Raw genomic sequence first — 22,309 nt, 5'->3', positions numbered from 1 at the left:
ATAAAGGGGCTTCCCTGAGCCCTGGGACCCTGAAAGCCTCCTGGGGAATGAAGTGCCTTGGCCACAGCAGCTCTCTTCCCCGCCCTTTGGGGCGCTAGACGCCATTGTACCGCCAGGACTTGGAGGCTGGCTCTGGGCAATCTGCTCGAGCCTCATGTCCTCTTGGTTTTAGGTCTTTGAAAAATTCTTCTCCGTCGGGCAGAGAAGATCCTTCGTGCAGACAGCATTGCTGGCCATCCACGACCCCCTGCTACGTGTCAGCCAGGCTGGGCTGGTGCTCGTCTACTCCCTCCTGGGGGAAGCCCAGCAACTGATGGGGGACACGGTAAGCAGCTGCAATCGACTCAGAAGCTTGGGGTGGGGCCCAGGGCCTCCTTCCCATCCTCTCGCCATTTGCTGGTCTGGTAGGAAGGAGCCTAGTGGGGACTTCTGGACTTCATGGACTTCTGTTCTTAGGATGTGATGCTCTGCTATCACTCCTGGGAAGGACAGGAGAGTCCCCTAAGTGCCCTCTGGGAACCTTTCCTGCCCCACAGAGCTGCACCCATTTCCCCATGGCCTAGTGTCCATGTCACCCGAGCCACCATCCAGAGTTGCTCCCATCCCTGGCAGCCTGGGAGGCCAAGGACTGACTGGGGATGGTGACTGACTGAGGCACATGGGCGTGGGAAGCTGGTCTTGCTGCTGGTAGGGCTGGACCCGCTCTCGAGAGATTGGGAGGATTCAGTCGGCAGAGGCTGCTGACCTGCCCCCTTCACCAGGGCTGCCATCCTGTGGTTTCAGGTTTTGTCACTGGGGTGTCTTGGGGAAAGGTCTCAAGCTCTCCCCATCCCACTTCACTGCTGCCAGAATCCCTCCCGCCCCCCGCCACCCTTCTAGAGCCCCCTCCCTGCCCTACCTGGGTGGGGATGGAGGTAGGGGTGGAGGAGAGAGTTCTCCGAACTTGAGCAGTGTCCCCAGGTGGGTTGGAGGTGGAACAGCTGTCAGGGGCACGGATGGGGAGGTGGCAGGAGCTCACCCTCCAAAGAGGGGGGTTGGCACTGGAGGTCACTAGAGAGGACAGCAAGCCTCCATCCTGGGGGTCAGGAGGGTGAATCTACCACTCAGACATGAGCAGCTGCTGGGTGGAAATGATGGTGCTGATTCCAGGTCCCCTTCATCCTCCCTGATTCCTGGGGAGAGTCTCAGTCCCTGACATGTTCTCGTTCCCCTGCAGCACGAGGATGTCACAGCCAAGGTCATGTGCCAGCTTCACATCATCCGGCACTTGCACCAGATGCCCGAGGCGCTGCAAGGGCTGTGGCTCATCTGATGCTCTTCAAGGTTCCCCTCCCTGTTCAGCAAGTCCCGCTCCCTGCTGCAGGTACTGCTCTGTCTCACTATAAATGGGGGGCTAGTGGAAGCAGAAATGGAGGCCCCTGGCACTCACAGAAACTCTCTCCCCTCTCTGTGGAGCTGTGTCCTTCCCTCGGCCGCCCAAATTCCTTCATCTGGGGCAGGAGCTCTTTCCCTCACACCCATACCCCTCCCCTCTTTCCTTGATCTCACCCCCATCCCATTCTCCGTGCTCCCAGGCAGAGATCTTCCTGCCCCATATGGCGCAGAAGGACCTTTGTGTCAGGGCGACAGACTGTCTGCCCAACTGAAGCTCAGGAAGCTCCACATTTGAGGAGGTGAGGATGGGACAGAGGCTCCAGGCTAGATTCATCTCCTGCCCTTTATTCTTCCTTTGGCCCTTCTCTGGGCTCTCAGAGTCTGACATGAAGAGGAGCCTCCTCTCCGCATGTCTTCTAGGCCCTGGGGTGTGTGACAGCCTCCCAGATGGGTGCAGTCAGAAGCTGAGCCACCTCAGGGAGCAGTGGGGACAGGTCCCTTGTCCTAGGAAGCCAAGCAGTGGTAGTTCTCAAAGAGGCTGAGAGGGAAGACCCCGCTCCCTCTTGGAGGTAAGAGCCATTGACTTCTTTGGGCATAATGGGTTTCTTGGGGGAGAAACGGGATCCCTGCTGCATAGCCTGGCTGGGAGCTTCCCCCATCCCTGGGACAGAAACATCTTCATCAATGTGCCACCCTTGGTTTTTTCCTAGCAAGAGGCTCCCCAGAGAACTCCTCCTCAAACCTGTTCTCCTGGGAGCGTTTCTGGGAGGAGGCTCCCATCCCTCAGTCTCCAACTCCATCATGCAGTCTCTTTCACCTAACATCTCCGCTCTCCAGCTCCACTTCCCGCAGCAGGACAAACGGACCTTCAGCTCCTAGAGAACAGACTCTGACCTTCTTCTGATCAGCAATGGGGTTTCACCATCCCCTCAGCAAACCTGTCAGCCAGGCTGGACCACATTTGAAGGAGGAGGGTATCTAACAGGGTGGCTTGGCCTATGGCTGCCTAGCCTGGGGCTAGGCCAAATTGATGACCAAGTGAGCCCCACCTGAGAGGAAACAAGGGAAAACAACAGCAAAAGTCCAGAAGCAGAGCGAGCTGTTCAGTCGACGGCCTTGGGCCAAACCCTGGAGTCCAGGGTAGGACTGGCTTCTCTCACCGTCCCTAAGGAAGGGGACATAGAAGACCATAGAAACCCAAGAAGGGCAGGACGAACCGAAATCAGGCTGAGGAAGAACTCCCCACGAGGGTGGAAGGGCTTGTTTCTGTTCAAGACATTTTGGGACTTTGTTTGCCTTGAGCACGACCCAGGAAGAAGTGGAGTAAAGGACAGTTACCTGGTTGGAGGGCTGAGTTCCCAGCCAACAAACTGCAAGAGTGAGTATCAGCGGGGTTGCTAGCCCAGCGAGAAAGCGGTGACACGAGGCCTGGCCAGCATCTAGCGGTGAGTGAACTCTGGTACACACTCAAAGTGGCTGTGTGTGGAGCCCTGTGTAGGCTCTTCTGTGGGAAGTTCCCATGGGTCAATGGGGCCTGAATCTCTCCTGCTCCTTTGGTCTCTTTGGGCTTCCCACGAGATGTCTGGTGAACCGCCCTTGGACTCTGGGCCCAGCAGCGCTCAGAAATTATTCGCTACCTTCAGAGAGACAGGGCACAGCTCAGCCTGTTGGGTAGGCTGGAGACTCACACTTCACTGGAACACACAACACTGAGGTGGTTTGGGAAGCATAATAACAAAGAAGAGATTTAAATGATACTAAGCAAGAGAAGGAGACACATTTCAAACAGACAAACAAAACACAACACACTTTGCAGTGACTAAAACTGAATCTTAACAAGTCACAATCTTTGCCTTAGCAGTTTCCAGACTAACATCTCAGCTTTCCTAACAGACCTTTGATGTCCCTCTAGGGTAGAAAACTTCTCTGTCGAATCCGCTGATTTGATTGCTTCGTCTTCTGGTTTCAGACCCTCTGTTCTCCTTCTGGGGTGCCTGGACCCTGATTGTAACATCTCTCTGGCCCAGCCTCTGACCCAGATGTGTGCTGCAGCCAGCCCAGCGCAGGGAGCAGTGGGGACAGATGATCTCCTCCTGTCAGACCAAGCAACAGTGGTCCCATTGAGGCTTAGATGGAAGATCCCAGGCATCTCCTGGAGGTAAGAACCGTCCACTCTTCTGGGCACTTGGGGCTGTTGCAACAAAGAGGGGGCTCCTGTTCCATAGCCTATTTGTCCTATGACTGTGTTTTTTTCTTCTCAGAGGATGCGCCTGGGACCCTGGAGACTGTTTCGTGCAGGAGGTTTGAGCGGGGAGAGATCACTCACTGTCCTGACCCATGGGTCATTAACCTGGGTCTGCAGGGTTCCTGGGAGCAGCCACCCTCCAGCACGCCACCTGGAAGCCTACGAAAAACTGCTTACCTAGGACTGACGAAGTCCAGACCCAGTTTGAGGCTCCTATTGGCAGAGTCCCAGAGCAGTTAATCGGCCCCCGGGACCTCCTTAAACCAGCAGCAGGAATAAGAAGCTGTCTGAACAGCCGAGCTCCTCCCCGGCTCTGGACCGTGTGTTGTCTGTTCCTGCTCCCACTCCCCAGGCTTGATTTCCTGGCATCCGGACTCAGGGTGACTCACCTGACTTGAGGTTCTGAACACAATTTGGTCTTTTGCTTCTGCTCTTCCAGTGTCCTGACCCAGCTGACTCTCAACTCCTGTCTTGTGAGTGTGGACTCTGCCTCTGACCACTAGGTCTGGCTGCCCATGACCCGGCCGTGACACTGACTTTTCTACAATTCCTCCAATGCCCTTTTCTGCTTTCCAGCTCTGCTCTCCCAGCAAGACACACCAATCCCTTGGCTCCCAGAGTCCTGCTTGCCTGCTAGTCAAGGGCTCAGGGGGATTGCTTGTCTTGTCCCCTCCCCCACCACAGCTGCTTGTCCTCAGGGACTCTCCCTAGCGCAGAGGAGAATCCATCCTGGCAGCAATTCAGGAAGTCACAGAAGGGATGGTCTGCTCAGCTCCCTCTGCAATGCCACTGCCCGAGACCATTACGAGTGGGTGCCCAGTGACTGCGCCGGCAGCTCCTTGAGAGACTCCTGGGGGCAGGGTAGTCGTGTTTCACGGTGACCGCGGGAAGCCATGCAAAGAGTGCGGCATTGAGAAGACTCTCCTGCTGTCCCAAAGGATTTCTGTTCTCCTGCACGGTCAGACCATGGGGCCAGGTTGCAGAATGGGGAAGAGCTGGTTGGTGATGAGTCGGAGGATTCACCATACAGGTGGCAGCAGCTGCAGATCCTGGAGTCCCTGTGGTCGGGTTACCATGCGTCCGGAGTCTCCCGGACATGTCCGGCTTTTTGGGTTTTAAATCACCCTCCGGGAGGAATTTGTAAAACTCTCCAAAGGTCCGGGATTTCCCTCCCAATGCAGCACTCTGGGGGCGGGGGGAGCTGCGCACTCTGCGGGGGAGCACGGCACTGTGTCTGGCTCCGCACCCCAGACACACTGCTCTGAGCAGCAGGGTACGGGGGCCGGGGGGGGCTGGAGAAGGGGCATGGGGTCCCAAGGGACAGTCAGAAGACAGGGAGCAGGAGGGGTTGGATGGGTGAGGGGTTCTGGGGGAAGCCTGTCAGAGGGTGGGCATATGAAGAGGGGTCGGGGGAGTCCAGGGACAGGGAGCAGGGGGGGTTGGATGGGGCGGAGGTTCGGGGGGGGGAGTCAGGGGCAGGAAGCAGGGGGAATTGGATGGGTTGGGGGTTCTGCGGGGGCAGTCAGGGGACAGGGAGTGGTTGGATGGGTGTGGGAGACCCGGGGGTCTGTCAGGGGACGGGGGGGCGGATAGGGGGCGGGGCAGTCAGGGGACAGGTAGGGGGTGGAGTTCTAGGGGGGCAGTTAGGGTGGAGGGATCTAAGGAGGGGGCAGTTGGAGACAGGGAGAAGGAAGGCTTAGATAGAGGGCAGGGTCCTGGGAGGGGGCAATCAGGGGACAAGGAGCAGGGGGGGTTGGATGGGTTGGCGGTTCTGTGGGGGGCAGTCAGGGGGCAGGAAGTGGGAGGGAGTAGATAGGGGGCAGGGCTACCACTCCCCCCCCCACCCTCGGAGTGTCCTGTTTTTTGAAAGTTCAAATATGGCAAACCTCCCCCTGTTCTCAGGGAGTCTTTGGCTTTGGCGGCTGGGCCTGTCTGCCGAGACAGAAGACTCAGTGTTTCCATCAGGCTGCTCAGTTGCCAATGCAGCCACCCAAAGACGGGAAGAATGGAAGCGAAAGAGCAAAGCTGGACCCTCCGCTGAGCTCCTGCAATCAAGTGAGCCCAGCCTGGGAGAGACGAGGGAAAGCTCCAAGGTGGCTGCCGGCTGCAGGGAGCCAGGGGAGAAGAAATAAATAGTTCATGATGAATCCTACGGGCTTTGTCTTGTGTGGTGAAGGGTTTCAAATGGGTGTAGTTACTATCACATTCAACTTTACAATCGCTGTGTCTGATTGAAGGGCAGGTCTAGAAAGGGCAGAGGTCACTCGAGGAGCTTCAAGTCTCAGATTCTGTCCCTATTGCCTGCTTTGACCAGCTGATCTCAACCCAACACCTCCCTCAGGTGGTCGCAGTGGTGAGCTCTTTCCCTCTTTTTCTGGAGGAGCCGCCAGCATGGGGACAGGATACATGTGGCCAAGGAAATGGAGAGGCATGGGGGTCACTGGCAGAGGCATGCAGATAACTTGCAGAGTTGCCTGTTCATGCAGCTCCCATGGGGGAAGCACGGTAGGGTCCCGTGCACTCCGGGGCACCATTTCACACTTTGGTGGTGGGGGGGAGGATAAGTTCACCGTGATTCCAGGGGCTACTTAGGCACCTGAAAACTCTAGTGTTTTGACAGATAACTTAGCAATGAGCTGACAGGAACACTTGCCAGACTGCTTTCCGGGGAAGACAGCTCTAAGAATGGATCCAGGGAATGGTTCTGTAGCTCTGAGCTGTTTGGACACTTTCAGGGAACATTCCAGATGCAAGACAGAGATTCCCCAAAGTTATCCTGGGTAACCCTGAGAGACTTATGGAAAACTAGCAGATACCACATCTCTGCTGTCACTTTGCACTGACAAACTTGGACTGTCCCAACCTGGTCATGTATTTTACCTGCTTTAACCTCTCAAGAACTTTCACATATAAAAGAAAGAAAATTAAATAAATGATGTCGTTACACCGATATAGGGCCGTAGCGTAAACCCGACCTCAGAGTTGTCCCATTGAAATGGAATTATTCACAGCAGTAATTAAAGTTAAACATGCACGTAAGTGTTTCCAGGGCCAAGATTAAGGCCACAGCTTATGAGAGGTGCAGACGCAAGAAGAGAAGAGCTGTGCAAAAACTGAAATGCCACTTGGAACCTGGCCCAAACAATGCATCATGAAAAATAAACTCATTTTGTTATACAGTAATAGAGCTGGTTCAAAAGGGTTTTACACTGACAATGCAACCTTTTAACTAAAAATGCCACTTTGGATTACATTGATTATTTGAAAAAAGTTCCCTTTTTAAAAAAAACATTTTGGATTTCTCTGCCCACTTGAGAGAGAACGTGGAGTTTTTCCCACCAAAACAAAACAAAAATTTGATCATTAAAAACATTTCCAAATAAGTTTGAAGAATGGGGTTGGGGGGGAAGTGGTTTCTTCTTCAATTTTCATGACCCTCCCCACCCCCGCTATTTTTGACCAGTTCTAATTATGAATAAATGTCTGTCTGTCCATGAATGATAAATATGTCTGCTACTGAAACACTTACAAACAACGGCTCTCATCAGGAGCACTGAGGTCACATTATGCAAAGAAACACCCAGGCCTGCAGGGTTCACATTCTCCAAGACATAAACCGCCCCAGGACGGGAATGTCACACACAACACAGCGTGACTGGCCCGGGTTGGTTAGGTGCATGTTTTGCTGTTGCTGGCAAATTGTGCTTTTTTGAGGTGCGGGGGAGTTATGTTTGAAAGGAGTTCTTCATCCTCTCCCACTCTCATCCAGGGCTGCCGGAACAGGGGAGACCAGGGCCCACCACTTTTTACTGGCCGTAAGTGTGAGCGACTGGATGATGGGGGAGAGAAGGGAGGGGGGGGTTGGGGGCAAGGGGTGGCGTGAAGTGGGAGCTCAGAGAGAAAGGCAGCGTGAGGGGGGTCCCCAGGGAAAGGGGCGGTTTGAGGGGGCAGGACCTCGAGGAGAAGGGGTGGCACAGGGGCTAGGCCACAGTTTTTAAGCAAGCAGGCCCCCCACTTTTAGGAAGCTTTTGCCCATCCTGCCCTCATCGCAGCCCACACGCCATAGTCACCGGCTCCGTCAGATATTCCAGGCAGATGGAGCAAATAGCTTCATCTTGTATTTCCCCTCCTGTAGCTGCAGCGGCCATGGCAGCCGGGTGAGCATCTGTTCTCCCTGCCAGTGGCTCTACACAGTGTGGGCTTGTGCTGACACTGGGAGGGGCCACCTGCAAGTATCTGCTAGTCCCAGCCACAGAAGGAGACGAAGAAAAAGGAGGAGCCAGGAGGGGGAGAAAACAGGAAAGTGAAACTGAAGGAGAGTAAAAGGGGAAGGTCAGGGAGAGGGCAGGAGAGAAGGAATGGATGGAGGTGAGGAGAAGGGATCAGAGAACGGGGGCAATGGAGAGAGGGGGAAGAATATGAACCAATCTGATGTGTATTGCTGGAAGGCTGGACGGGAGCGCATATCCCCTGCCCCACAGGCAGGAACTGTCTAACCCACCCCAGCACTGACTGGGGACTGAAGTGGGGACCTACAGCGCTTAGCACAAGTCTCTACAGCTGGAGCTAAAGAGTCAGTCTGTGAAGTTCAGAGCTGTAAAAACCCACAAAATAAGGTCTGGATGAAGCATGGTCTGAGGATGCTTCCCTCCCCCTCCCCCACCCCCCAGAGACCAGGGTGAAGCCCTGGCAGTCCGGTTTACTGGGCCCTGCCTCAGCCAATCAAGAAACAGAAACAATCCCATGTGACCTGTGTGTCCAATCATAACTAACGCCACAGAAATGAATGTATTTGACAAATGCATGAGCAAATAACTCTGAGAAAATTGTGATCAGTGTGTGGGCAGCTGACAAAGGGGAACAGAAGCTGAGCTCACTGGACACGTCACATTCTGCACATTATTTCCCCAGCTCTGCTTTCAGCCCTTCTGTCCTCCCCCGGTCCCTGCCCCACCCGGTCTTGGTCTCTTGCCTTTTATTTATGCCTTTGCTCTGCCTGGAGAATTACTGGTGTTACTATTATTCCGTATTATTTCTGTAGCCCCCTCAGTGCCCTGGGCATGTTGTATGGTCCCTGCCTTGGGTGCTCCCAAGTGGGGCTGGGCTCAGGGGCTCACTGATGGGTGTATGGAAGGAGAAGTCTGCAGGCCCAGGGCAATAGGTCAGGGTGGGCGTCCAGGCATGGAGGCAGGTGCAAAGATAAAAGAATATGGGGTGGGGTATAGGCTAGGTGAGAGGCTGAGGTGGGGAGATAGTTGAAGAGCTTCCAGGGCTCCCAGGTCCCATTCGCCCATCCTGGGCCCCCCGCTCACACAACCCTGGGGCTGGGCTCTCCCTCCCATTCCCCTGGCCCAGCTACCGACTTCCCTTCCCCAGCTCTCCCCACTCCCTGTCCCCACTCCTCCCTCCATCGCGCTGGGACCAGTTTCCCTGACACAGCTATGTTGGCAGCACAAAGCAGCTCGTACAGCAGGGCCTGGCGCTCTCACTCTTGGCCCCTGTGGCTGTTTCACCCCTCACCATGGGCAATGAGTCCCTCGGGCAGTAAATGCCGGGACATTCCCTGTTGCTCACTGGCCCCATCGCACTCACTGGGATCCTGGGCTCGGCTTGTCTTTGGGAGTCAGACCATGCAGTTATTGGTCCTGAGGGGACCCGGGAATCCCCCCAAGCCAGGCCTGGAGCCGACCCCAGTGGGCTTCTCCGGGAGGCTGTGGGGGAGGCTTTAGAATGTGGGGACTTAGGTCTCCTCCCCAAGAACATTCTGAAATCCCGCTGCAATTTTCTGAATTTGACACAATAATAAAAAAATGTTGAGGCCAAAAATTGTAAGTGTCCATGTGGGACCCTGTGCGGGGGAAGCAGCCTGTGGTGAGCTGGCCGAGTTGTTCTGGGGAACTTTCAAAGGTGCCTGGGCACCTCGCTTCCAATGGGAGTTAGGCACCTAAATGCTTTTGACAATCCCACTAGATGCCAAGCTACATTTTTAGGTGTCTACAGACCTTCTAAAATCTGCCCCTTAGTCTCTGTGCCACATCTGCAAAGTTATTTAGGCTCCTAAAGATACAGACAGGAGCCAAGTGGGACGTTCACACCTGCCTTGTAAGCCAATTTATATATTTTTAAAAGTATGTAAAGGTGGACTGGAAACAGTAAGCGTTTAACAGTTTCCCTCTGTTCCACAATATCACCATCATAAGAAAAATGTATTTAACTAAGAATATCAAGTTTATTCATACTCTTTTGAAAAAGGAAACAACCCAGAACTCTTGGATCAATAGCCCTCAAAAGCAAAGACTTTCTAAAATTAAAACAAAATGTTGCCCCTTCTTTTGCGATATTCTTCAGGAGGCAGCAAACACTTTTCGTCGTTGTCCAGTGGGGGATGGGGCTGCCCCTTGCCCAGCCTGGGGCAGGAGTGGTAACTGCGGAGGGGGGAGGGGGAGGGCAGGGTGTCATGACACTCACCCAAGCCCCAGCTGCTCAGGTCCAGGAACCAGGTGCCGGGGGGGGGGGGGGGGGGGGGGGCTGCCATCACATGTGCACCTCCTCCTCTCTCCCCTCCGCAGGCGCAGCAGCCACCTCAGCCGGCCGCCAGCGCCAGTCCCTGTGTTGTAGCCAGCAGCGGCCGGTGAGGGAGCACTGCGCGGAGCAGCTGGCGGGGCCAGGGACGCTCCAGGGGAGGCCCATGGGGGCAGCAGGTGGGGCCGGGCCCCAAACATTGGTGGACCCAGGCTCCTGGGCCCTGAATATTGCTGGAGCACGAGCACCACGGGCCCATATAACTCGCCGACCCTGCAAGGTGTATTTATGCAAGTTCTCAGTTGCAGAAATTTGTCCCGTATTTATTTACTTCTGAAAAACACCAAAAGTTAGATTCTGACTGTGTGGAGACATCAACCATTACAGAAACCACATTATAATGTTTACTTTGCTTACTATAGATGGGATATTAATAAAAATGTCATAGGAAAGATCCAAATGAGAACTCTAGCCTGTGTTCTTGCACATAGGTTGTTAAAACCTGGGAATTGCTGAGAGCAGATTTAATCAGGCTCTATCCAGTATCCCAGAAGCGATACCAGTATGTACTGAGAGCTACAGATGATTTTTCAAAATAGGTAGAAGAATTTCCACTTAGAACTATGAAAGCACATGAGGTGGAGAAGAAGACATGTGAAATTATATATTAACATGGCTGTCCAGAGCAGATACTGGCAGATCTAGGTTCGGAATTGAATAACGAGGTAACAGTTTACATTTGGTGTTATTTTCACGAGATGGTCAATTACAGAATCATGGCTGGGTGACACAGAGCTTCAGCAGACCATGCCATCAAGACAGCAGCAGACTGAATAAAACCACAAATGAATCCATCACAAGATAATGTTAGGGTATTTATTTTCAAATAATCAACGTAAATTTAGGGCACTCTGCCATGGATGGCGTATTGTGAATAAATCTTCAAAACTGAATTATTACATTGAAAATGTTCATAACACATCACGTTTAAAACAAAAAGTAGTCCTAGCAATGCCATGTGATGTGCCTCCCATCACACTCTGCTCAGCCAGCTCTTCAAGCAATTAGGTTCAATCGTTAATATAAAGGAATTGGACCAATCGGTCACTATTTTTACAGAGCATTCCAGAAGGTGGTGGACAGAACCCAGAGGAATGGTGATGAATTTCCTGGAGCAACTTTCTTTTCTTTGTACTCTAAACCTCACATGACAACATAAATAGCACCCTTTCGACTGATTTATGGCCGAGAAGAAAGGTCTCCCAATAAAACTTCACCAAATTTTATGTTATGTGTCATTAAGTGCCAGCATCTTTACTACAATTAAGTTAATTTGTGATGATTCAGTAAAGGAATACAACCCCTTCTCTATTTCTTTATCAAACTGCATTTGTTGTGTCCTTATAACCAAGAACATGGAAAGCCTGGCAGTACTCTGAAATCAACAGTGGACACTGACAGTACATTCCCTGCAAATAATTTTTCTCAATAAAAATAAACCAAAAAAATGAGATTGTAGAAGACGTTTTTGTATTTCACAGGGGTAGGCAACCTCTGGCACGTGTGCCAAAGGCGGCATGTGAGCTGATTTTCAGTGGCACTCACACTGCCCGGGTCCTGGCCACCGGTCCGGGGGGCTCTGCATTTTAATTTAATTGTAAATGAAGCTTCTTAAACATTTTAAAAACCTTATTTACTTTACAAACAACAATAGTTTAGTTATATATTATTGACTTATAGAAAGAGACCTCCTAAAAATGTTAAAATGTATGACTGGCACGCAAAACCTTACATTAGAGTGACTAAATGAAGACTCGGCACACCGCTTCTGAACGGTTGCCGACCCCTGGTATCTAAGAATACAGCATTTGAGGTTGGGGACCGTGTTTTGTGAGGAAAAGCAAGGAAGGGTCATATCTTGATTACCGATTATATGCAGCTAGAAAGTGAATTAATGCTGACAGAACTTCAAAGAATATTATATAATCTTGTATGAGATAATTTAAATATATTGCTTCATTAATTCTATCATTTTTAAGCTATTAATTTTCAAAGGTGTAGTGCAGGAGGTGGGTGTATGTGCCCTGCCTCCCAGAGAGAACCAGTCAAGACAATAAAGGGGGGGGGGGGGGGAGAGAGAGCAGCTGCACATGTGTGTAGTTGTGATGTTTATGACACACGTACATTGTAACTGAACAACCCCGTCTGACAATTTAATAGTTTATTTTGTGAAGAAAAATATTTTGGATTTCTTGAAATTCCACAGTTGAAATACAAATGATGTTATTGAGAAAAGTTAAACTTCAACATAGATTTGAGGGAAGAATCAAAAATAAATGTAAATTATTCCATTTCTAAAAATATGTTTAGATGCTTGTTTCTGAAATACTGTTGAAATGTAAATTGAAATATTCTTGTATTTACACCTTGTTACAATAATATTTTCTAAATTTGAATCATCTTTTTTCTTTCCTATTTTACATTGAGATTTCACAGGGCTAGAAAATTCTTGCAGGAGAGAATGACCCCATCCCCCACCATCTGCTACCCCCGGGGCAGGGGACGGGGCAAGGTGAGGGCTGGGGGTTGCCAGGTGTCCGGTTTTCGACTGGACCCTGCAGTGGAAAAGGGAAACTGGCAGCGTCCGGTCAGCACAAAAACTCCTGTTGCTGCAGTAACCGGCCCCCCCCCACAGGGGGGTGGTAGGAGCAGCAGCGCTGGGGGGGCCGGTCTGTGCCGCGGGGTCACTGTTGGGTACAGCGATTCCCCCCGGCCGGAGCCGGGACCGGGCAGATGATCAGGGGAGCCACGTTTGTACCCCCAGCATTGAGACAGGGACTGAAATAAGGGCGGAGCGTCCCGGAGAAGGTGTCAGTGAAAGTGAAGAGATGGGACCCGTCAGTCACGTTGTAAAACGAGACCTCGCCCGCCCCATAGTCCAGGAAAATCCCCACCTGGCCGGGACGGACGCTCACGGGGAGGGGGGTCCGGGGGGAGGTGAGGGCCTCGTATCCCCCATCCCTCAGCCGCACGGCCCAGAATCCATCCTCAGGTGATGCTGTGACCTTCCCCTTCCTGCTCACAGATTCCCTACAAACCCCCAGGTCCCACTCAGTCTTGTCTCCCACCCCCACCTCCCAGTAACGCCTCCCGCCCGCGAACCCCTCAGCGCCCAGGACACAGACACAAGGATCAAATCTCTCAGGCTTGTTGGGCAGATCCTGGCGTGTGTCTCCGTGTCTCACGCGTTTCAGATCCTCAGACAGGACGAGTTTGGGATGAGCCGTGTCTGGATCCAGAGTCACGTCCACTGGGGAGAGAGTCACAGAGTCAGGGCCGGGGGCAGGGGCTGGTCACTGGGATCGAAGGGAAATTAACCTGCGTCCCCGTTAATCGCTGGGCGGGGGTTGTTGCCTGAGGGGAGTCAGGGCCCCTCTGCCTGTGAGGAGACAATGGGGGGAAAGGGCAGGAGGAGCGGGGGAGGGGTGGGGAGGTGTCACTGGGGGCGGGGGAGGGGAGAGGCTGATGCTGGGAGAGGAAAGGGGAGGGGCAGGTGACAGGAGCAGAGGGGGGAGGGGTAGAGGGGAGGGGCAGGTGACAGGAGCAGAGGGGGGAGGGGTAGAGGGGAGGGGCAGGCACAAGGGCAATGTGGGGACAAGGGAACGAGCAGGCACCATAAGAACAGAGGGGGGGTGAAGGGCAGGATCCTGGGGGCTGCAAGGGGTGGGGGGAGGGGTGGGCTCCATGGGAGAAGAAGGGGATGGACCCCAGGGGGCTGCGGGGGCCAAGGGAAGGGGCGGGCACCAGGGGGCAGAGGGGTGTGAGGGAATGGGGGAGCTCCAATGGGGAAGGGGAAATCAAGGGGAGGGTGAGCTGCCAGGGGGTGAGATGATGAGGAGTGGGGAGGTAGAACCATGGGGGGCAGCGAATGGGCAGGCACTGGTGCCGGGGGGCAGAATGGGGGGTGAGGGAGCCGGTGAGCAGAAGGGGGGCAGAGAGAGGGGTGTGGAGAAGGGCAGGACCTAGGGGGGCAGAGGAGTGTGAAGCGAGATGTGGACACCAGGGGGGCAGAGGGAGGATGAAGGGAGGGGTGGGACCCAGAGGTTAGGAGAGGGTGAGGGGAGGGGCGGGGCAGTGTTGAGGTGAGGGGAAGGGCAGAGACCAGGGGTCCAAAGGGGGGCAAGGGACGGGACTTGCATCAGGCGGGCAGAGGGGGCAAAGGAAATGGCAGGCACCAGGAAGGCAGATGGGGCAAGGGTAGAGATGGGACATGGGGCAGAGGAGGAGCTGGCACCAGGGGACTAGAGGGGTGGTGAGGGGTGCAGGTGTCATGGAGCCAGAGGGCGAGGGGAGGGGCAGAGGTGAGAAACAAAGAGAAGGTGGCATGGATGATGGTGGCAGAGGGGCGAGAGGAGAGTGGGGTCAGTGGGGCAGAGGGTGATGAGGGGGTAGGCACTAGGGAGGAAGGGGACAAGGGGAGGGTCAGGTGTTGGGGGGGAAGGGTGAAGGAGGGAAGGGGTTGGCACCAGAAGGGTGAGGGGGGTAAGGGAAAGGGTAGGTGACAGGGGGATTGAGGGTGTTGAGCAGAAGGGCAGACACAGGGAGGGCAGAGGAGGGGAGGGACAAGCACCAGGGGGCAGAGAGGGGCGAGGAGACAGGCGGGGCAGGTGGGTAGAGGGAGGTGTTAGGAGACGGCACTGGGGAGAGGCAGGTGCCAGGGGGTCAGAGTGGGGCTAGAGGAGGGGTGGGCACAGGGCGGGTGAGGGAAGGGGTGCGTGCCAGGGGTCAGAGAGGGTGGGTAGAGGCAGGTGCCAGGAGGGCTGAGGGGAGTAGGAAGGGCAGAAGCCAGGACAGCAGAAGAGGGTGAGGGGTGGGATGGCCATCAGGGGGGAGAGGGGGTGAGGGAAGTGGCAGGCACCAGGGACGCAGATGGGAGTGAGGGAAGGGGTAGGAGACATGGCAGCAGAGGAGGGAAAGGGGAGAGGTGGATTCCAGGACATAGCTGGGGTGTGAAGTGATGGGTGGGCTCCAGGGTGCAGAGGATGTTTAGGGGAGAGGGGAAGGTGCCAGGAGGGCAGGGGGGAAGTGAGGGGGGTTTCTGGTGGGGCAGAGGTGGGTGGAAGGCAGGGGCACATGGCAAGGAGGCAAAGTGGGGGCAGAGGGGCCTAGGGAAGCAGAAAGTGGGTGGGAAGAAGGGGAGGGGCGAGGAGGAGGGGTCCGAATAGACGCAGGGTCCAGGTGGGCACAGGGGTGAGAAAAGGGTAAGGGAGGGGCAGGAGCCAGAGGACTGAGGGAGAGGCAGGCCCCAGGGAATCTCTCTTGCTTTGGGGTCATGTGTGGTTGGTTTCTTGCTAAGAGCAGGTTGGTGCTGGCCCCACACATACTGGGGGTGCAGCCCTGCCCCAGGGGGCGCAGCTGGGACTCCCCATGCTGGCGGGCCCCACGGGCACCACCTTCCAGTCAGGCAAACCCCACAGCCAGCCCCTCCCCTCTCCTGGCCCAGCCCGTCCGCCATCGGGCAGTGGTCTGAGTTGGGCTCACTGGGGAGGCTGTGCAGTGGAGGATTCTGGCGGTGGGCGGGGGGAGGGTGTAAATGCGTACTAATAGGCTGTTGCTAATGAGGCCAGGGCAGTGGGGAGGAGAGGGGGCATTTCCCCACTTACTGCCCCCTCCCTCTGGGAGAAGCTGAACCAGGTGCCAGTCCCAGTTCACATCTGCACAGCAAGTCTGCCCTGGGGGTTTGCGCCGGTGCAAGGAAACCCCGGCAGACACGGTCTGAGACACTGGTGTGCCAGGGGCCATAACCCTTCCCGTCACTGGGGTTATGGATCAATAATTACAGGGTGACTGGAGCAGGGGAGCTGGACTCTGGGTCTCCCAGGTCGGGGCCCGACACACTGGGCTGCAGAGTCAGTCTCACTCCCACGCTCTGGCCAGTTCCCAGAGCAGTGTTTAGACACAGGGGGACGTCATCAGACCCCCAGAGCCCAGCAGTTCCAGCCCTCATGGCGTCCCATGGCGGGATTGAACCGGGGACTCCCCTCTGAGGGCCCGGCCACGGGGGTAAAGGCTGGAAGGGAAGTGGCGGCACCTTTCTGTTAATTGATACTCATCAGCAAACTCGACATGGATTCGCGAACAGTTTCTGTTCACCCGAAATATAATTTTGCAGCAAATAAACTATTTGTCCAAAACATTTCACCCAGCTTCACTGTAAACCTGTCTGAGCAACTGAGGAGCCCAAATCCCAGTGACTTGCAGTAAGTGACTCTCAACATCCCCAGAAACGCAAAGTTACGGGCAGGTCAGACTCAGGACATCAGCTATGAAACACTCCAGAGCTGCTATTTAATTTGCCCTGGGTAAAAAAATTCCCCGTGAGCCCCTGATCTCGCCCCCAAAATCAGGCTGAAAATGGAGACCCCCACAAATCAGCCTGAACTCTGCCCAGAGCGATTGTCCCATGGACGATGCTAGTGGCACAGACCCTCTGCAGCTGCACCTGGGTGTCTCCCAGAGCAGATAATGGTCACAGAGACCGTCCCAGAGCCCCAGGGGCTCCGGCGTCTCCATCTAACGACTGGGCCAGCCACCGCCCCCGCCCCGCTCTCATTAACCAGCCCTGGATCAGACGCGCTGGGAACTTTCAGACCCAGACTCTGGACACACTCTGGGTTCATGTAAACATCCCGCGGCAGTGAGTCTCCGAACGGGGTGGACAGATTCAGGCTTGTGGGGCTCCCTCTTTGGCACTAAAAATAGCCACGTAGACGTTCAGGCTCAGGCTGGAGCTCAGGCTCTGAAGCCCAGTGTGGAGCCAGGTCTGCCCCTCACAGCGCAAGCGGGGAGATTGTCTGTGTCCACCCTGTGTCCCTTCACCCCATTCCTGGGACAGGGAACAGCAGCCCCAGGGCCCCTCCCTTCACCCCCAGGGCAGGGGAGCGAGAGCCCTTGACCTCCTGGGCAGTGGGGCCTCCCAGCACCGATTCCTGGGTCAGTGAGACAGTGTCTCCACCTGGAGAGCTCTGTGCACCCGGCAAATACACAGATGTGCCTGTGGATCAGGATCCGGGATGGTACTCTCCTCAGGAGTGATGGAAGCTCCCTAAAAGTAGAGGGGCCTCCGGTGCCTGAACCATGGCCCCGCCTTCCCGTGTGGGTCCTTCTCCTGGAGCTCCAGCCCCCGCACCACCCCTTCTCCCAGAACCCCTGCCCTCACACAGCCCCTTCTCCCTGAGCCACGGCCCTCACACTGCCTCTTCTCAAGACCCCACCCCCGCATCGCCCCTTCTCCCCAAGACTCCACCCCCTCACCGCCTCTTCCCCCCCAACACCCTGCTCCCAAGGTCGCTCCTCTCTGCCCCCTCCCGCCCCGCATCGCTCGCCCTTACAGCCGGTAAAAAGTGGGAGACCTAGCCATCCTATCAGTAAAAGTGATGGGGCCACGGTCTCCTGGCCCCTCTCTTCCAGTGTAATTTATTCCCCCCGACACCCCGAGAGGAGAGGGGGCCTTGGGGCAGTGTCAGTGAGTGTCAGTGAGTTCTGTGCTGGGGGTACAAGTGGGGTTTACACCCCTCCTGCTGGAGCTCTGGGTATCAAGGGTACGAGGATGTCACAGCGGCCATGTGAGCCCCGCACTGTCCTGCCAACGTGGCTCAGCCCTGACACCTGCTGGAGCCTCTCCCTGGGGAGGAACAGTCCCTGCGGCCCCTTCAGGCCTTGGCCTCCCTGCGGAGGTGGCTGGTCAGGCTGCCATTAACGAGAATTATGACATGAGCTCCTGTTCACTGGGAACTGGACTCTGACCCTGGGCTGAGATCGGTGACTGGAGAGTGAAAGGCCCCAGCTCCCTCACTGCCCCCCTGAGCCAGCCCAGCGCCCCCAGCCATTCAGTGCAATAACAGCAATGCTCACACCTGGTGACACCCCCGGTGCCCGCAGCGGGCAGGGCGAGGGCCTGTCCAAGGAACAATGGGTGCAAGCTGCAGCAAGGGAGACTGAGGCTGGAGATGAGGAAACTCTTTCGAAGTCTCAGGGCAGTGAAGCTCTGGACCTGATCCAAGGGAGGCTGTGGGATCCCCGTCACTGGAGGTTTGTAAGAACAGATTGGACAAACCCCTGCCAGAGATGGTCTAGGCCCTGCCCCAGCACCAGGGGCTGGGCTAGGTGACCTCTCCAGGTCCCTTCCAGCCCGGCATTGCCACGAGTCTAGGTTACAGCTGTTCCTGGGACGTGGTGTGTGGCACGTGGCAGAGTTAACACTGTTAGTGACCATAGTAGCTCAGCGTCCCTGCCAGGGGCCTGGGCTGGCATGTGGCTGCCTGTACCCAGCTCAGCAGGGTGCCATGTGGACAGGATCTAGGGTTGATACCTGTCCACAGGGTTGCCAGGCGTCCGTCCTTCACCACAAACCCCTCAACCCCAGCCCTACCCCAGAGCCCACACCCGTCCCTCACTCTGAACCCCTTGGCCCCAGGCCGGAGCCCCTTCCTGCAACCCAAACCCCTCATCCCTGGCCCCACCCCAGAGTCCGCACCGCCAGCCGGAGCCCTCATCCCCCTCCCACACCCCAAACCCCTGCCCCAGCCCGGTGAAAGTGAGGGAGGGTGGGGGAGAGTGAGCGACAGAGGGAGGGGGGATGGAGTGAGCGAGGGCGGAGCCTCAGAGAGGGGGAAGGGCAGAGCCTCAGGGCAGGGGTGGGGCAGGGGTGTTCGGTTTTGTGAGATTAGAAAGTTGGCACGCCGACCTGTCCAGGTTTTCCCAGGATTGTCCCTTTGTCCATGTCACTCTCCTGGGAAATCTGTGAGTCTGCCCAGGACGTGACGAGTCCCAGGTGTGTCAGTGGCTGCAGTGGGGGAGCTGCGGGGTGACCGTGCCTACGCAAAGGGAGCTCTGGGTCCAGAGTCCCTGGGAGCTGCAGAGACGGGGCAGCTTGGAGCAGTGAGTGAGATCGGGAGCTCAGGGCCAGCAGGGCCCAGTCACCCCTGTGCAGGTACCGGCTGCGGGGGTCACTGCCGGGGGCAGCGGGGTAGATCTGGCGCCATGTCCTGCTCGGTGAGGTTGGTACTCGGGGCAGTCCAGGAGCAGGAGCCTGTGGTGGCTGGTGCCTTCTCCCGGGATTCGGATGGGGAGACGGTGCCCGGGTGAGGGGACAGGTAATGTCCATGAAGCAGGCAGATTTCCTGTTTTGTTGGACCTCAGAGGTGGCGACCCTAACAGGACCCCCAGCGGTGTTTGTGTAACTGCCCTGGATGCCCCCCTCCCTCCCAGCTCTGTGTGGTAGGATACCCCGGAGTGCATGGACCCTTGGCCAGTGGGGCTGCAATGTGTGTGCATGGCCCCTGGGCTCTCTGATCCCTGCTGGAGCGGCCCAGACTCCCCCAGCAGGCACCAGATCACACACAGGGTCAGGCAGCAGGCTGGGAGCAAACACACACACAGCTCAGCCCAGGCTGTGAGGCAGAAAAGCTGCCACGTGGGCACAATTGGTTGTAACTGAGTCAGGGGAGTGTCACAAGCTGGTTATAAAAACCTGTCTGCCCTGGCAGTGGGGACAGGGTCTTCCTCCCCCCAAATCCAGGGGGCCACTGAACAGCTCCTGTCTGGGCATGTTCGGGGAGAAGGAAATTGTGGGGGAAAGGGCAGGAGGAGCGGGGGAGGGGTGGGAAGGTGTCAGTGGGGGAGGGGACAGGCTGATGCTGGGAGAGGACAGGGGAGGGGCAGATGACAAGAGTAGAGGTTGGAGGGGCAGAGGGGAGGGGCAGGCACAAGGGCACTGGGGGGTAAGAGGAGCGGGCACCAGTAGGACAGAGTGGGGTGAAGGGAGGGGCAGGTTCCCAAGGGCTGCAGGGGGTGAGGGGACAGGTGGGCACCAGGGCAGAAGAAGGGGATGGACCCCAAGGGGCACAGGGAAGCAAGGGAAGGGACGGGCACCAGGGGGAGAGGGATGTGAGGGAATGGGGGGGCTCCATTGGGGCAGGGGGAATCAAGGGGAGGGACTGATGCCAGGGGGTGGGGGGGGATGAGGAGTGGGGCAGGTTCCAGGACCATAGCGGGGGAGGGAAGGGGCAGGCGCCAGGGGGACGGAGCGATGCAGGAGCCTGGGGGCAGAGGGTCTGGCTAGGGCAGGGACAGTCACCAGTGGGTGGAGGAGGGTAAGAGGAGGGGCAGGTTCCCAGGGGGCTATGGGGGGAGGGTGAGCAGAGGAGCATGTGCCAGGGGAGAAAATGGGATGATGGGAGGGGCAGGCACTGAGTGGGGCTAAGGGGGAAGGGGAGGGACACTAGGATACCGGGAGGAAGCATGAGCAGGAGCACGGGAGAGAGCAGGGTTCCCGCCTCATACTGAGAAAGAGGGACAATCAGCGAGTTATCTCAAGTGCCTATACACAAATGCATGAAGCCTGGGAAACAAGCAGGAAGAATTGGAAGTCCTGGCACAGTCAAGGAATTATGATGTGATTGGAATAACAGAGACTTGGTGGGATAACTCACATGACTGGAGTACTGTCATGGATGGATATAAACTGTTCAGGAAGGACAGGCAGGGCAGAAAAGGCGGGGGAGTTGCACTGTATGTTAGGGAGCAGTATGACTGCTCAGAGCTCCGGTATGAAACTGCAGAAAAACCTGAGAGTCTCTGGATGAAGTTTAGAAGCGTGAGCAACAAGGGTGATGTCGTGGTGGTAGTCTGCTATGGACCACCGGACCAGGGAGATGAGGTGGAGGAGGCTTTCTTCCGGCAACTCATGGAAGTTACTAGATCGCAGGCCCTGGTTCTCATGGGAGACTTCAATCACCCTGATATCTGCTGGGAGAGCAATACAGCGGTGCACAGACAATCCAGGAAGTTTTTGAAAAGTGTAGGGGACAATTTCCTGGTGCAAGTGCTGGAGGAACCAACTAGGGGCAGAGCTCTTCTTGACCTGCTGCTCACAAACCGGGAAGAATTAGTAGGGGAAGCAAAAGTGGATGGGAACCTGGGAGGCAGTGACCATGAGATGGTCGAGTTCAGGATCCTGACACAGGGAAGAAAGGAGAGCAGCAGAAATCGGACCCTGGACTTCAGAAAAGCAGACTTTGACTCCCTCAGGGAACTGATGGGCAGGATCCCCTGGGAGAATAACATGAGGGGGAAAGGAGTCCGGGAGAGCTGGCTGTATTTTAAAGAATCCTTATTGAGGTTACAGGGACAAACCATCCCGATGTGTAGAAAGAATAGTAAATATGGCAGGCGACCAGCTTGGCTTCACAGTGAAATCCTTGCTGATCTTAAACACAAAAAAGAAGCTTACAAGAAGTGGAAGATTGGACAAATAACCAGGGAATAGTATAAAAATATTGCTTGGGCATGCAGGAGTGAAATCAGGAAGGCCAAATCACACCTGAAGTTGCAGCTAGCAAGAGATGTTAAGAGTAACCAGAAGGGTTTCTTCAGGTATGTTAGCAACAAGAAGAAAGTCAAGGAAAGTGTGGGCCCCTTACTGAATGAGGGAGGCAACCTAGTGACCGAGGATGTGCAAAAAGCTAATGTACTCAATGCTTTTTTTGCCTCTGTCTTCACGAACAAGGTCAGCTCCCAGACTGCGGCACTGGGCAGCACAGCATGGGGAGGAGGTGACCAGCCCTCTGTGGAGAAAGAAGTGGTTCGGGACTATTTAGAAAAGCTGGACAAGCACAAGTCCATGGGGCCGGATGCGCTGCATCTGAGAGTGAAAAAGGAGTTGGCAGATGTGATTGCAGAGCCATTGGCCATTATCTTTGAAAACTCATGGTGATCAGGGGAAGTCCCGGATAACTGGAAAAAGGCTTTTGTAGTGCCCATCTTTCAAAAAGGGAAGAAGGAGGATCCTGGGAACTACAGGCCAGTCAGCCTCACCTCAGTCCCTGGAAAAATCATGGAGCAGGTCCTCAAGGAATCAATTCTGAAGCACTTAGAGGAGAGGAAAGTGATCAGGAACAGTCAGCATGGATTCACCAAGGGCAAGTCATGCCTGACTAATCTAATTGCCTTCTATGACGAGATAACTGGCTCTATGGATAAAGGGAAAGCAGTGGACATGTTGTTCCTTGACTTTAGCAAAGCTTTTGACACGGTCTCCCACAGTATTCTTGCCAGCAAGTTAAAGAAGTATGAGCTGGATGAATGGACTATAAGGTGGGTAGAAAG

The 22,309-nt window shown here is 55.4% G+C and overlaps 1 protein-coding gene and 2 long non-coding RNA genes across 5 annotated transcripts in view; 2 read left to right on the top strand and 1 right to left on the bottom strand.

Annotated features, from left to right (window-relative positions):
- The first annotated feature begins 178 nt into the window (after window positions 1–178).
- Window positions 179–4,811, top strand: LOC122462981. 2 transcript variants are annotated; one of them, XR_006285900.1, is made up of 6 exons: window positions 179–325; window positions 1,217–1,363; window positions 1,753–1,943; window positions 2,085–2,819; window positions 3,287–3,532; window positions 3,636–4,811. It is a non-coding gene; the product is annotated as an uncharacterized LOC122462981 (long non-coding RNA). The 2 variants fall into 2 exon arrangements; XR_006285901.1 differs by lacking the exon at window positions 3,636–4,811 and having other exon boundaries at window positions 3,344–3,397.
- Window positions 4,812–7,953: 3,142 nt separating this feature from the next.
- On the top strand, window positions 7,954–11,356 carry LOC122462989. The gene is made up of 3 exons (XR_006285912.1): window positions 7,954–7,987; window positions 10,741–10,866; window positions 11,261–11,356. It is a non-coding gene; the product is annotated as an uncharacterized LOC122462989 (long non-coding RNA).
- A 991-nt stretch (window positions 11,357–12,347) lies between these two features.
- The window catches only part of LOC119567442 (E3 ubiquitin-protein ligase TRIM39-like), a 29,356-nt gene continuing 19,394 nt past the window's right edge, over window positions 12,348–22,309 (bottom strand). For both annotated transcript variants that reach the window (XM_037913284.2, XM_043528803.1), the window contains one exon: window positions 12,348–13,451. In XM_037913284.2, coding sequence (XP_037769212.1) covers window positions 12,886–13,451 — 566 coding nt within the window. In that variant the 3' untranslated portion in view covers window positions 12,348–12,885. The remainder of the gene's footprint in view (window positions 13,452–22,309) is intronic.

Source organism: Chelonia mydas, chromosome 14 (genome assembly GCF_015237465.2).
Source record: "Chelonia mydas isolate rCheMyd1 chromosome 14, rCheMyd1.pri.v2, whole genome shotgun sequence".
NCBI lineage: Eukaryota > Metazoa > Chordata > Testudines > Cheloniidae > Chelonia > Chelonia mydas.
Note: the sequence above shows the minus strand (reverse complement) of the source record. Positions and strands in the feature narration are given on the sequence as shown.